The sequence below is a fragment of the Chrysemys picta genome, chromosome 19, assembly GCF_011386835.1.
Source record: "Chrysemys picta bellii isolate R12L10 chromosome 19, ASM1138683v2, whole genome shotgun sequence".
In the NCBI taxonomy this organism is placed as follows: Eukaryota; Metazoa; Chordata; order Testudines; family Emydidae; genus Chrysemys; species Chrysemys picta.
In genome coordinates this window covers 18499979-18513889 of record NC_088809.1, presented here as the reverse complement: position 1 = coordinate 18513889, position 13911 = coordinate 18499979, and the positions used below count along the sequence as shown (strand labels likewise).

At 40.4% G+C, this 13911-nt stretch overlaps 1 protein-coding gene across 19 annotated transcripts in view; it reads right to left on the bottom strand.

Annotated features, from left to right (window-relative positions):
• Window positions 1-13911, bottom strand: part of CUX1 (cut like homeobox 1) — a 390333-nt gene that overhangs the window by 174680 nt on the left and 201742 nt on the right. For all 19 annotated transcript variants that reach the window (XM_008166185.4, XM_008166175.4, XM_008166178.4 and 16 more), the window contains one exon: window positions 13630-13696. In XM_008166185.4, the coding sequence (XP_008164407.2) occupies window positions 13630-13696 (67 nt within the window). The remainder of the gene's footprint in view (window positions 1-13629; window positions 13697-13911) is intronic.

Genomic DNA, 13911 nt, shown 5'->3' with positions numbered 1-13911 from the left:
CCTGATGTATGATTTAAAAGTGTAAATGTACTTCTGTGGTATCAGTTAAAAACAACTTGCATGTCTTGTTCACAAGGCTGAAGGCAATTGGTTTAACATCACTAGAGTATAAACCCTTTTCTAATGGCATGTCCACACTACAAACTTAAGTCAAATTATGTTAAGCTGACTTACAGCCACCTCAGTAATTACTGTGGTGATTCATGTCCACACTGCCCTCCCTTCTGCTGCTGGTGAGCAATCTCACTAGGAATGCTTTCACCAATTTAAGAGGGGGGCTTAGAGCCCAGTTCCGCACAGCTCCCCACCAGGAGCCAGGCTGATCCCCAGGCTCTCAGCTCTCCGCTGGGAGCAGGGCAGCCACCTGGGCTCCCAACAGGGAGACTCAGTTCAATCAGGTTCCCAGCTGGTAGTGGGGAGCCAGGACCCCCGGCAGCAGAGAATCAAAGAAGAATCATAGAAGATTAGGGTTGGAAGAGACCTCAGGGAGTCATCTAGTTCAACCCCCTGCTCAAAGCAGGACCAACCCCAACTAAAGCATCCCAGCCAGGGCTTTGTCAAACCAGGCCTTAAAAACCTCTAAGGATGGAGATTCCACCACCTCCCTAGGTAACCCATTCCAGTGCTTCACCACCCTCCTATAACAAAGAGTAACAAACATTAAAAGACCCCCATAATCAGAAACAGAAAAAAAGAGGCCAAGGTATGAATTATAGATCAGCATTTTAGGAATCAAATTCAAAGTTATTCTGATACCTTTTCCAGCACATTATTTGAAACCTTTCTCCAACACTCTGTGTTAATCTACAGGGAAATTAACTGATCTACATTTGGTAATTGAGGGGTTAATTCTGACTGATGTAGAATGCCCCAAGTCTGTGCTCTGTTCATCAGAGCATTAAATCTGAAAGCTCAAGAGAGTAGTGCAGCCGTGCTGCAAGGGCTATGTTATAAAGTTCTGCATTAAAAATTCATATCGCAGGCATGCCACAATACTCTGCTCTGGCTGAAAGGAGAGCTGCCGGGGAAATATTAGACACCCCACTGTCTTTCTGGCAATTGGAGACATTCCTCAACAAACAGCACCTCAGGAAGGGAATGAAAGGGCAAACAAACCGTGAAACAAATCAATGAGTTCAATTATCTCTCTCTCGGAAAGGAAACTTTTCATTTTTAAGGCTTTGTGAAATCTTTTAACGATGGCCCTGAACAAAGATCCTGGGCACTCTGGCTGCATAGCCAGCTGTTTGGCGTAGCATTTCATTTGTTTTACATAAGACAGAGATTCCCACACGCACATGGTGAAAGGCAAAGCAGGGTATAGTTGTCTCTCTGCAGCGTGACTCCAGTTGCCTTTACATTATCACAGCCATGTGGGATAACACTGTATAAACTGTTGCCATTTTCACAGAAGTGTCTCCAATAAAGCCTGAATTTAGATCTAATAAGACAGTTAGTTACGCTATAGTTACAGAGTTGCATGAGTAAGAGGGTAGCACTGTGTAACAAATACATATAACAGTTGAAAAAAAACTGTAGCAAATAAATTCTTAGCCATCGCTTGGTATTTAACATATTAAGCTCCAAGGGCAGCTACAATGCCTAAATCAAAAATTAAACAAAAATAATTTCAAAACAAGTATCGGGCTTGTTGACGTGCAAAGAGGACTGAAGAGAAGCTGGAATAGTCAGCATTTTGTAACACCAGCCTTCACTGCTCAAAAAAAACAACAACACAAAATTAGAAAATTCTGTCTGATAAGATGTTGCAAGCTACTGAGCAAAGGATTATTTTAAAGGGCTGTTGTCAACACAAACCATATTTTGTTAATTTGTTTATTCAAAATTGTTGTTAACACTACCTTTAAACTTACAAGTGAAATTGAATTAGCTTTGAGAAGTGCTATGTAAGTGAAAGAGGCAGAGAGCTGGAGAGACAGAGGTATGGACTTTACCTACTGATCTGACTTCTAATCCCAGCTCTAACTCCCTTCTGTGGACCTAGTCAACAGCTATGTGCCTCAGTTTCCCATTCTATAAAATAGCGATAACTGTCCCAGCAGCTAGGCAATGAATTAATATTTGTAAAGATCTTTCTTTGGATAGTCATGCTAGATATATATAAAAGATTATTATTAGATTTGCAGGCTTGTAAATACACTCTTCCCTCCCAAACACCAAGACATAACTGAAACTGGTTGCTGGTTCCATGTTCCTAATTTGTGGTTACCATTCCTTATTCAAAAGGCTGTTTTTTAAAAAATATACGTTGATAAATATTTAATTTTTTTAGAAATTTCACCAACTTGTGGTTGAATTTCATAACAATATTTTCTGTGGAACAAATAAAACTCCTACCCCACATGCCGCAATTGTCTCTTCATTTGAATAAATAACAGATAAGCAGGTGTGCAAACAAAATACTTCTTGCCTCAGCCCAAGTGACATGTCCCTGTGACCATTAGAAGTTTGTGAAGCAGATAAAACAGGCTACTCCCTGACCTGAAACTTTATTTCTGTGCCAAGTACTGCCACGTGTTTTACCCTCGCTCTTCTCAATTCTGCAACTGCTACTTGAATAAGGAACTGGGGTGGGTGGGTTAAACTACTGCAAATGACAGTAATTTTTGGGTCATTCCAGGTGACACATCCCTGTGACTGTTAGACCACTCTGAAGTAGCTGGGACATACCACTTTCTAACCTGCTGAATGTCTGGAGGCAACACAATCCCCCTTATCACTAACTAGAACATTGCCCATCCCTCCTTCACCCAGACAGATGCAGACAGATTGTCTCTGGGAATGCATGAACACTCACGCCCCAGAGACATGTTTCCACAAGAGCAATTCCCTAGCTGCTGCAATTGGGTTGCAAATACCTGAAGGATGGGTTAAAAGTAAAGTAGCACTGGCATTTTGTAAAGCAGTAAAATTAGGGGTGCTATAAACTTCTGCAGCCCCCCATAAAAGCTGGCTATATATGGGTGAGATGGGGAAATTAATGATGTCAAAAATTTTAAACTCCTAAATCAGGCTGAAGCTTTCATCTGTAAATCCTCAAGAAAGCAGTAGAATTTACTTTCTCTGGCCCTGATCAAGTCCCTGAAGTCAACAGGAGCAGCGAGTATACTCAGCCATTCTCAATATCAGACCCTATATAGGTAGAGCTATAGTGTAATACTTTTAAAGTTACAGTATCAAACCAGCATTTTGTGCAAGAACTCTTTTTACTAACTACATATGAGATGCATGCTAGTTTTTATGGTCAGAGGATGTATGATATCTTGGACCCTGTATCAAAAACGTAAAGAAAGTGAAGGGACTGGGTACCATTTATGGTCACAACTGAGACACTTAAAAAAAAAAAAAAGGACCATTGAGGAAGCAGCATATTGATATCTAATGAAACTTAAAAAGCTTTGTGCCAGATACATAGCTATTGACAGATCACAAGGAGCTCTCTCTAAATAAAAAATAAAACCAAAATGGAAACGTGGGGTGAATTTGCAAAGTGGTATTATGAAGCACTCCAGTGTCTGCATATAACCAGGATGGTCCTCCAACACTCATGGAAAATGCGTGACTTTCCAAAAAGTGAAGGAAAATAAAGGGAACAGTGACACCATGTGTTTTCAGGGCTCTGGATTTTGTAATTCACAACCCTGAAAGGTCACAGAACAGGGAAGTTTTTTTACTTGCTTCCCATTTTTGAGCAGCCACCTTTTTCAGTTAAACAAGGAAGCATGCCACACACAAGATGTACTCATTTGTTTGCCCACACGATCATCATGTAGGAGTGGGATAAGCAGCTGGAATCTGTCTTCAGAAGTGTTAGAAAAGTACCAAATAAATGCTAATAAAAAAGATTATGTATTAAATGCATGGCTAGGTAGAGAAAAGTATATTGCAGCATTTGCCATTTTAATATAGTACCTGACAAAGGGCTTTGCTTTATGATTAGAAATATGCAAACCTGCGTATCACACAAGACAGGTTCCTATAGAAAATAGATTAACTGTTTGTTTATGATGATCCATGGATTTATTCAGATTATCTTTTCCTGTTATTCAAGTCAAGCAGCAGCTATGCCCCAAGGACCATGGCAGGTATTGTGTGCTTTCTTTATTTTCAAGGGCAAAATTTCCTTACCAAAGCATACTATATACTATATTTTAGCTACTTTAGACTCAAACCCACTAGAACTCTTATCCTCCAATGCGTGGCTAAAATGATAGCATGAAAAAAATCAAGCTCAGCTGACTAGGCTGTTAAGATTCCATCATTCCCTCTGGATTCCATGCACAGGTGGTCTGTCTCGGACTCCAGAGCTGAGAGATGGTACCGAGGGCTGTAAGTCTGCCCTATTAGGGTCTTTAGATGGTTGTTTTGTGCAAGAGATACTCGGCTGGGCCGTGGAGCGATGTCCCCTGTTAGAGGATGTTGAGGCGACTGACCTCCCAGGGGATGGTGTTCTGGCAGGCTGTGCCTCACAGTGTGAGGAGGAAGCCCATTTCTTCTCATCAGAACAAGAAAGGGACGACTTTCTCTTAGAGGGATGTGGGGAATGAGCATCGGCAGATGACCTGGCAGAGCATGAGGGCCTCATAGGGGGAGAGTCCGGGTCCGATGCTGGATGCAGTGATTTCTCCCTGAGGAGAAATATTAACCAAATGTCCCAGTCTTTTCTGGCCCTGGCCATCAAGTCGTGGCAGTGGGAACATTTTTGTGGTATGTGTCCCTCTCCCAGACAGCAAATACAGGTGCAGGTGGCCATCCATTACCAGGCAGGTGGCTCTGCAAGCGATGCACCTCTTAAACCTGGGAGATCTGGGCATAAAAGTGAGGGACAATGCTTCCTGGTCAGGAAGGGCGGGAAGCGGGGAAATGAAAACCTGGGCTATGGAATAACTGTAAAGGTAAAGCTAAAACAAAAAAGAGCAAGGACTTCTGGTTTGTTTTTCTCAATAGAGGAAAGGAGCAGCAGCAGAAGAAAAGTACTAACTACACTACAACTAACGGGTATGGCATTACTGAGGGAACAGGAGATGTGGGCTCTGCTGCAGATTCCATCCTAGACCAAAGGCAGTAGAGAAGAATTTGCGGGGAGGGGCAGTCAGACCACACAGCACTATATATACACGTCCTGCTCACAACACGAAGGGGGAGGTATGCATGTGCAGTCCAACGGGCACTGCTGATGAAGATCTCAGATCCCAGGCGCAGGGGGCACTGCCGCACCTACAGTGGTGCATCCATAGCGACATCACTCGAAGAAGAAGAGGGGAGTTCTGTCTCTGAAACATGCTCCCTTCTTCTTCCCTCTGTAGGGACTCTGCGGACTTCGTCTTTAGGAAATCAAGTGAACCAGGTGGGGGAGTTGGCTGGGCAACTCTGGGGTATCCTTTTCCCCAGACCCACTGGGGAAACTTGTACCAGTTAATAGACAGACTGCATTAAATTGTTCTGCTTCTCTTCTATTCGGGGGCAGTTGCAGTTGGGATAGCCTGCAGAAGCATGGCCTCTGTGCAGCTGGAACAGATAGCACAGGACAAGGTTGTGCAGATGACACTTGCCTCCTGTGAATTCCATGTAAAACTAAACAGATTCAGCTCTTATTATGATAGGGCACGTTTTCTAATCCTTTAATCATTCTCAGGATTCTTCTCTGACCCCTCTCCAATTTATCAATATCCTTCTTGAACTGTGGACATCAGAACCAGACAGTATTCCCAGCAGCACTTGCACCAGAGCCAAACACAGAGGTAAAATAACCTCTCTACTCCTACTCAAGGCTTCCTTATTTATGCATCCAAGGATTACAACGATCCCTTTTAGACCCAGCATCGCACTGAGAGCTCACGTTCAGCTGATTATCCACCTTCCCCTTCTCCAAAATATTTTTCAGAGTCGCTGCTTCCCAAGATAGTCTCCCATTGCATAAGCATTCTCTGTTTCTAGACATATGCATTTACATTTACTCGTATTAAAATGCACACAGTCTAGCTTACCAAGCAATCCTGATCACTTTATCAGTGACCTGCTGTTGTCATTATTTACCAAGTACCCAACTGTTGTGTTATCAGCAAACTTTAATCAGTGGCAGCCTTGCTCAGGAAGAGCGACAGTTTCATTAAACCGCTCATGCTATGTTTAATACTTTGTACTTGTATAGGACCTTCCATCTGAAGACCTCTATACAATGTCAGGATAAAGAAAATGAACTAGGATAACAACCAGGGGTGTGCTTGAATGTCTGTGATTTTTTTTTCTAAACTGCTAAAAAACACACTTCCTTTTACATTATACCAGAATATAGAACTGATTATTTTCAACGGAAATATTTAAGAAACTCTTGCAAGAGTTAGCTCAGGTCTACACTATCAAAACACTACATACATTAAACTGGACTCTTAAATTCTTGTAGCTAAACAGCTTGACTTCAAATAGTAACTTTCAAATATTATGTTCTCTTTATTTAGATTTATCAAAAATGCTCACACTGTAGATTTTTAGAAGTTCTGAAAACTTTTGTCCCATTATGTCATCTCCCTCCTTCCCATTCCCCTCATTTCAAGACTCCAGCCAGGAGCAGACTTTTTGGCATTATGCATGTCACTTCATCTCTGTGGGCCTCAATTTCCCCATTCAAAAGCAGAGGCGAATGACAACATTTATAGTAGGCTCTCAGAGTGCTTTATAAAGGTGTGTTCATATTCAGTAGTAATACTGTAATCCAGAGAAGAACTCCATTACAGGCAGGAAATAGCCTTGTCATGTTTTTACTGGCCTAACTGGAAGTGGTAAGTTTAGAACAAACATCTTGAAAAAAGGCCAGTTTGTACTTTCAGCCCAATTTCACAGAACCAGGAGGTTTGAATCAACTGCAGAATGTCTGACCAGAACCTCGAAAACATTTTCACCCAGCACTAGTGTTTGGTGCATTAAGCAAATTATCATCAACTAGGTCTTGTAAACCTTGTAAGTTTTGCATGAAGCATTGTTTAAAACTTTCATAAATCTCTCTCTCTCAAATTCCAAAAACCATTTAGAGTTCAGTGAGATTTAGTGCAGTTGCGTTCTTTTTTCTTTAAATTCTTCCCTTCGAGACTGCATGGTCTTACCTACACTAGCCTTTTCCTCTCTTTTATTTCCTCCCATTACAATCACTGTTGAGGTTGCACCAGTGATGGCAACTGTAGGAAATTTTACGGCAAAAAGGCTAGAGCATACACAGCTTATGAAACTCCTTATCTTCCCTTTTTAGGGAAATCATTTTAACTAGGGTAATAGTTCCAGAGACATGCATTAGAAGTTAATGACTCAGCTGGAGGACAGGATGTAGGAAACTTTAAGACCTTAAAAGCACAGCAAAGAGAAACTATTTCATGTCACATACAACACAGGCATACTAATCACAGTGTTTCATGTTCAATGAGGAGAAGCAACATTTAAGAACATCTATCAAAATAATTATGTAATGCTGGAGCAAGACTTCCGTTTTTTAATTCACTCTGGCCTCTAGCACCAACAAACTGGAAAATGACAAACATTTGAGAAATGAAATATCAATACACACCTGGTACTTAAAGGAGAAAAAAAATCTTTTTTTTTAAAGTGTGTAAAACTAACTACTTAGGCCCAATTCTGTTTTCATTGTAAATTAGGAACCCCTCTGCCTAAGTCAACAAAGCTAATCTGGATTCAAACCAACGTAAATGAGAGAATTTTGCCCCTATTATGTAATATTTGAACCCCAGTCCATTAACACCACGTTGGGGAAGGATAATTCCCAAGGACGTAAAGTGGAAAAATATTGCTGCTTTCTGTCTAAGAGCTCAGTCTTGCAACCTTTACTTGTATGTAAAGCCACTACTGCTTTATCCTCCTTCAGATTTATTCTTAAGACTCCCATCTGCCATGATTCCTGCATAACACTGCCAGTTAGTGATTGCTAGGCAATGGGTGAGCTACAGTACACAGCTAGTGAACATGGAAAATGTACTTGTACTAATAATACTTTGTCCTCCCTTTCCTACCCCTATATACTTATTTACTGGCTTCATCCACTTCTTGTATGTTGTCATTAACTTACATTTTAAGCTTACATTTTAAGGCAGACATTTGCACAGTGCCTACCAAAATGGGCCTCCTAAGTGTTACTGAAAAATAATTATTATTGAAATAAATGTTTTTTATTGTGAGTCAGATTTACTCATGTGAGTAAAGTTTTCAGATTCAGGCCTTTAAACACTGGAAAGCTATCATTCAGAAATCTTAAATCAGAGTCTACTGGATCAGAGTGTCCTTTTATCAACTGTGCTCTGTACATTAAAAAGTAATTCAAGATTAAAATAAGTAATCTGAATCTACACTGTAGGGTAATTTGTAACATGGTGCTGATATAGTCTTAATGCTGATACACCTATTCACCCACCTGCGGCATCCTCAGGTGTAATTATAATAAAATATTTCAAACCTATAAAATGAAGATTTTTCTACTTTCTTAGGAGATGAGAAGGGAGGATTATTTTTACATATCATAGAATCATTAGGATTGGAAGAGACCTCAGGAGGTCATCTAGTCCAATCCCCTGCTCAAAGTAGGACCAACACCAACTAAATTATCCCAGCCAAGGCTTTGTCAAGCCAGGCCTTAAAAACCTCTAAGGATGGAAATTCCCATTCCAGTGCTTCACCACCCTCCTAGTGAAATAGTGTTTCCTAATATCCAACCTAGACCTCCCGCACTGCAACTTGAGACCATTGCTCCTTGTTCTGTCATCTGCCACCGAGAACAGCCAAGCTCCATCCTCTTTGGAACCCCCCTTCAGGTAGTTGAAGGCTGCTTTTAATCCTCCCTCACTCTTCTCTTCTGCAGGTTAAACAAGCCCAGTTCCCTCAGCCTCTCTTCGTAAGTCACATGCCCCAGCCCCCTGATAATTTCCGTTGCCCTCCGCTGGACTCTCTCCAATTTGTCCACGTCCTTTCTGTAGTGGAGGGCCCAAAACTGGATGCAATACTCCACATGTGGCTTCACCAGTGCCGAATAGAGGGGAATAATCACTTCCCTCGTCTGCTGGTAACATTCCTATTAATGCAGCCCAATAGACCGTTAGCCTTCTTGGCAACAAGGGCACACTGCTAACTCATATCCAGCTTCTCATCCACTGTAATCCCCAGGTCCTTTTCTGCAGAACTGCTGCTTAGCTAGTCGGTCCCCAGACTGTAGCGGTGCATGGGATTTTTCCATCCTAAGTGCAGGACTCTGCACTTGGCCTTGCTGAACCTCATCAGATTTCTTTTGGCCCAATTCTCCAATTTGTCTAGGTCACTCTGGAACCTATCTCTACCCTCCAGCATATCTACCTCTCCCCCCAGCTTAGTGTCATCCACGAACCTGCTGAGAGTGCAATCTATCCCATCATCCAGATAATTAATAAAGATGTTGAACAAAACCAGCCCCAGGACCAACCACTGGGGACTCCGCTTGATACTGGCTGCCAACTAGACATCGTGCTGTTGATCACTACCTGTTGAGCCCGACAATCTAGCCAGCTTTCTATCCACCTTACAGTCCATTCATCCAATCGATATTTTTTTAACTTGCTGGCAAGAATACTGTGGGAGACCATATCGAAAGCTTTGCTAAAGTCAAGATATATCAAGTCCACTGCTTTCCCCATATCCACAGAGCCAGTTATCTCACCATAGAAGGCAATCAGGTTGGTCAAGCATGACTTGCCCTGGCTGAATCCATGTTGCCTGCTCCTGATCGCCTTCCTCTCCTCCAAGAGCTTCAAAATGGATTCCTTGAGGACTTGATCTATGATTTTTCCAGGGACTGAGGTGAGGCTGACCAGTCTGTAGTTCCCCAGGTTCTCCTTCTTCCCTTTTCTGGGCCCGATATTTGCTTTTTTCCAATCGTCCAGAACCTCCCCCTGATTGCCACGAATTTTCAGAGATAATGGCCAATGGCTCTGCAATCACATCAGCCAATCCCCTCAGCACTCTCGGATGCATTAGATCTGGACCCATGGACTTGTGCATATCCAGCTTTTCTAAATAGTCCTTAACTTGTTCTTTCACCACCGAGGGCTGCTCACCACCTCCCCATACTGTGTTGCCCACTATCACTAGGTATTTATTTTAAGTTTATCCCGGATATACATGTCAAAACCTTCTTCTGCATTGAATTTGCAGTAAACACTCCCTTACAGATTATTACAAAATCTAAAGGTCCTAAGAAAAGTCACACGGACAAGGAGCATGACTGTACAGTTGACCTGAGTTTCTCTCTCTAATTTGTTATTTTATTTTTAATGGAAGCTTCCTATTGTAGGAACAGGTACAGTATCTAAAATCCTCATAAGACTATTTAGAATTTACCAGGAGTGTGGTATTTCAGTGATACTTTCTTTCATCAAAGGCACCTCAACCCATATGTTAACAGTAATGAAGCACACACAGTAGGCTTGTTAGAATTGAAGGTCCTTTCCCAGTTAGAATTCACGTATGTTGTCGGGGAAGGAGTGTTAGAGCAAAGTGGAGGATCTGGAGTTCACTGAAAACTGAATTCCAGCACTTTGGCTGACAGAGCATTAACAAGTCAGTTAGGAATCTGAAACACTTGTTGGAGTGTGCAGCACCAAAACAGAAGCGAAAGAGGATATGAGTAGAATGTGTGTTCTGCAGAAAAAACAAGGAAATACATGTAGAGCATTTCTTTTCCTACACAGACAAACAGTCTGTTTTCACTAGGAAAAAAGCTTTTCTTTAATTTGACAGGAACTCAAGCTCCAAGTTTGCTTTTTCTGTTCCAGCTTTGATAGAATCTCCAGATCAAACTCATTAGTGTTGGTTAAATCCAGGTTTGCTGATAGAAACGTGTGAGACCGCAAACAAAATCAGTATTAGGCTTCAAGAGAGGATGTGCCTCTTTAATTGAAAAAGGCAGAGCAATCATTCATTTATTTAACCCAGACATGATTATAATCTGAAAACCTTGAAATCCTCTTACACAACTGTTTTGGCAAGCCTCTCTATGTTCCAACAAATATTAAACTGTGCTTGCCATTTGTCTAAGGAATCTTGCATTAATAAACATGAAGAAGAACACTTTTACCTCCCACACTCAATGACAGAAGAAAACAAAGACCAGCTGTATTCATCAATGGATCCTTGTTCTGTGCATAAAGGCTAATTACATTTTACTTCAAGCCTACACATGGAAAACTTTACTGCTGCCATCTTGTCAAATTCAGCTTCTGATATTCCAGCTGACACACTGCAATGACTGCACATCATAAACTTCTTTTTGTCATTAACACCTTCAGTGCCCTAGACATGAGATATCTGTCCAATAAAAGGGGCCAGGAGAAGGGTGCTCAGATGACAAGTTTCCCAGAAGAATATTAAGTAGTCTACCTGCTCATTAGTGAGAAGGGGAAATCTTTATGCAACACATGACAAAAGGATTTAATACTATTAAAGGTTTTAATTTCAGAAACTGATCTCATTCTAAGCTGCACTGCTAGCAAATGGTCAAGAACATGGTTTCGGTTGTGCTTAGCTTTGCACATACCACATTGTACTAGAAAATTTAGAAAACCACCAAAAGATAAACAAGAAATTTTTACACATTATGTTTCAGATTCATAATGATTCTAAACAGTTGCTGTGAAAAAATCCAAACCCGCTGAGATACCCAACACCTTAACTTATTCTGCTGTGCTTTTCTTTTTTTATAATATTCAGAAACGTTTGAAATGTCAAAAAATTACCAACGATCTCTGCATTCCACAATCGAAAGTCATACAACCAGTATTAATTAATTTAAAAAAATTTGACTTCCTTGTCTGTACCATTCCATTCATCTGCATCAAATCACAGAAGGCCAGAACCACTTTTTTTTTAGCCATATTGAAGATAATCACATATATATTTAAATAAAAAATTTACAATCTGTCAAGGCTATTAGCAGCTCAGATTATTTAGACCAAAAGAATTTAAAAAAATTAATTCCCCTTTCACCCTTTTTGCTGTTTGTTTACTTTTCACGTTTCCGTCAACTTGGACAATGAAAATACACTATTAGTTTAACTTTCATTTATAGTCAGTTCCCCTTTCATGTTTTCATGGATTTGCAAGTTGCAAAATGTGGGGGTTGCAAACACTGAAGGAGATTGTTTTACAAAACTATTTACACAGGAAATAAAAAACAATCATAAGAACATTTCTGTTGATGTCAGATTTAACTAAGGTTTTAGAAAGGCAAACTTATATAGAGGACAAAATACATGCCAGACTATATTCTTGACTCAGGCCGCAAAATCATTGCTTTACAGAACACAATGAAAATGTTATCTGATGTGCTACTTGTTGGTTCTACTTAATTGTAGATTGCCAGCAAGGATCATAGGCGAGACCAACTCCAAATATTCTGTATATAAATATCTCAGAAGGAAAAAAACACACCAGATGGTCTATCAAATAATTTAGAGTAAAATTTTTCCCACCTTAAAATAATTACAGTGGAAGGAAATCCCACTTTTTGAAAAGAGGAAATCCACCATTCTGCCAGTGAAATATTTATATAAAAAACAAGAGTTTACATGTTTATGTTTGTACAGCACCCAGTACGTGTGTCCTCATCCATGACTGAGGATTGTGAATACACTGTAATAGAAATTTTTAATAAAAGAGCTAGTATCATCAATGATACCAACCCATGGAAAAGGCTAAGCAAAATCTATGTTAATTTCTAGCTCCATTAGAAACACAGTTATCAGTGTGTATCAGTTGGAAAAGAATGCAATCAGTAAGAAAACAAAAATACATCCAAGTTCTGAGTAAGGTGTTTCAAACAAAAGAGAATTTAAAAAATGCATTTAAAATTTAATTAAGAGTGTCCATGTAAGAAGGGGATAAAAATTGTTTCTATAGTAAACACCGAACCTTAACAATTAAGGGCCCAGTCACAAGTTTCAAGCACTGTAGCTTGAACCTCAGAACTTGCAAGATTAGTCCCTAAAGAACTAAACTTTGATGCAGATTTGGACACAACTGAAGAATGGTTGCCAGCAGGCCTCTACTACAGACAGATCTCTACCCACCAACATCTTATAGGCAAAAACATGACCACCACATTCCTCTTATTACTAAGGACTAGAGATTATGGCAATATGCTATGGCCCAGTGTAAGGGGTAATGTTTTGTTGCCCTGGAGAAGCACAGGAGGGAGATTGTGACTTGGAGAGTCAATCTTCTTCCTGGTCTCCCTACTGCTCCACGGAGGGAATAAACTGTCCAAAGTCCTTATGCAACACAGTATATGTTCCTCTAGCATGCTGGTTTGTTAGCTGGGACAGCACCAAGGCTCCACCCACTCGCTGTCCTGTTACACCACCTCCTGCCTTGCCCACCCAAGACAGGAGAGGAACTAGGGACTCTGTGGAAGACACACTAGTGTAATCAGTCTCAGTACAGGATATTCAATTATGCCAATGTTTTCCTACTTATTTCTCCTTCAAAACCACCTCCATCTCATCCTTTTTTCCAGTTATAACATGCAAAATTAGGAAGGTGGGATACTAAAGGAAGATATGTAAGAAGAAAATAGTGAAATCTTACTTGGCAGTAGTTTCTTCATCATATTTTGTTTTCAGGTCAAATAATTCTGTCCGAGTTTTTTCCAAGGCTAGAAGGCATAAAACATTGAAACGTTACTGGTACTGTAACAGACCAGTACTTTGTGCAATGTAAAAGGGCTACGCAATTTTTTATCCCACTATAAACTGTTTCCTGTTCAAAAATCATCTTGCATTAAGGATTCTACCTGACCAAACAAATAATGACTTCGATGATGAAAAGGTTTTAAGAGTTAGTTTTTCTGTATTTTTTAATCTGTTTCTT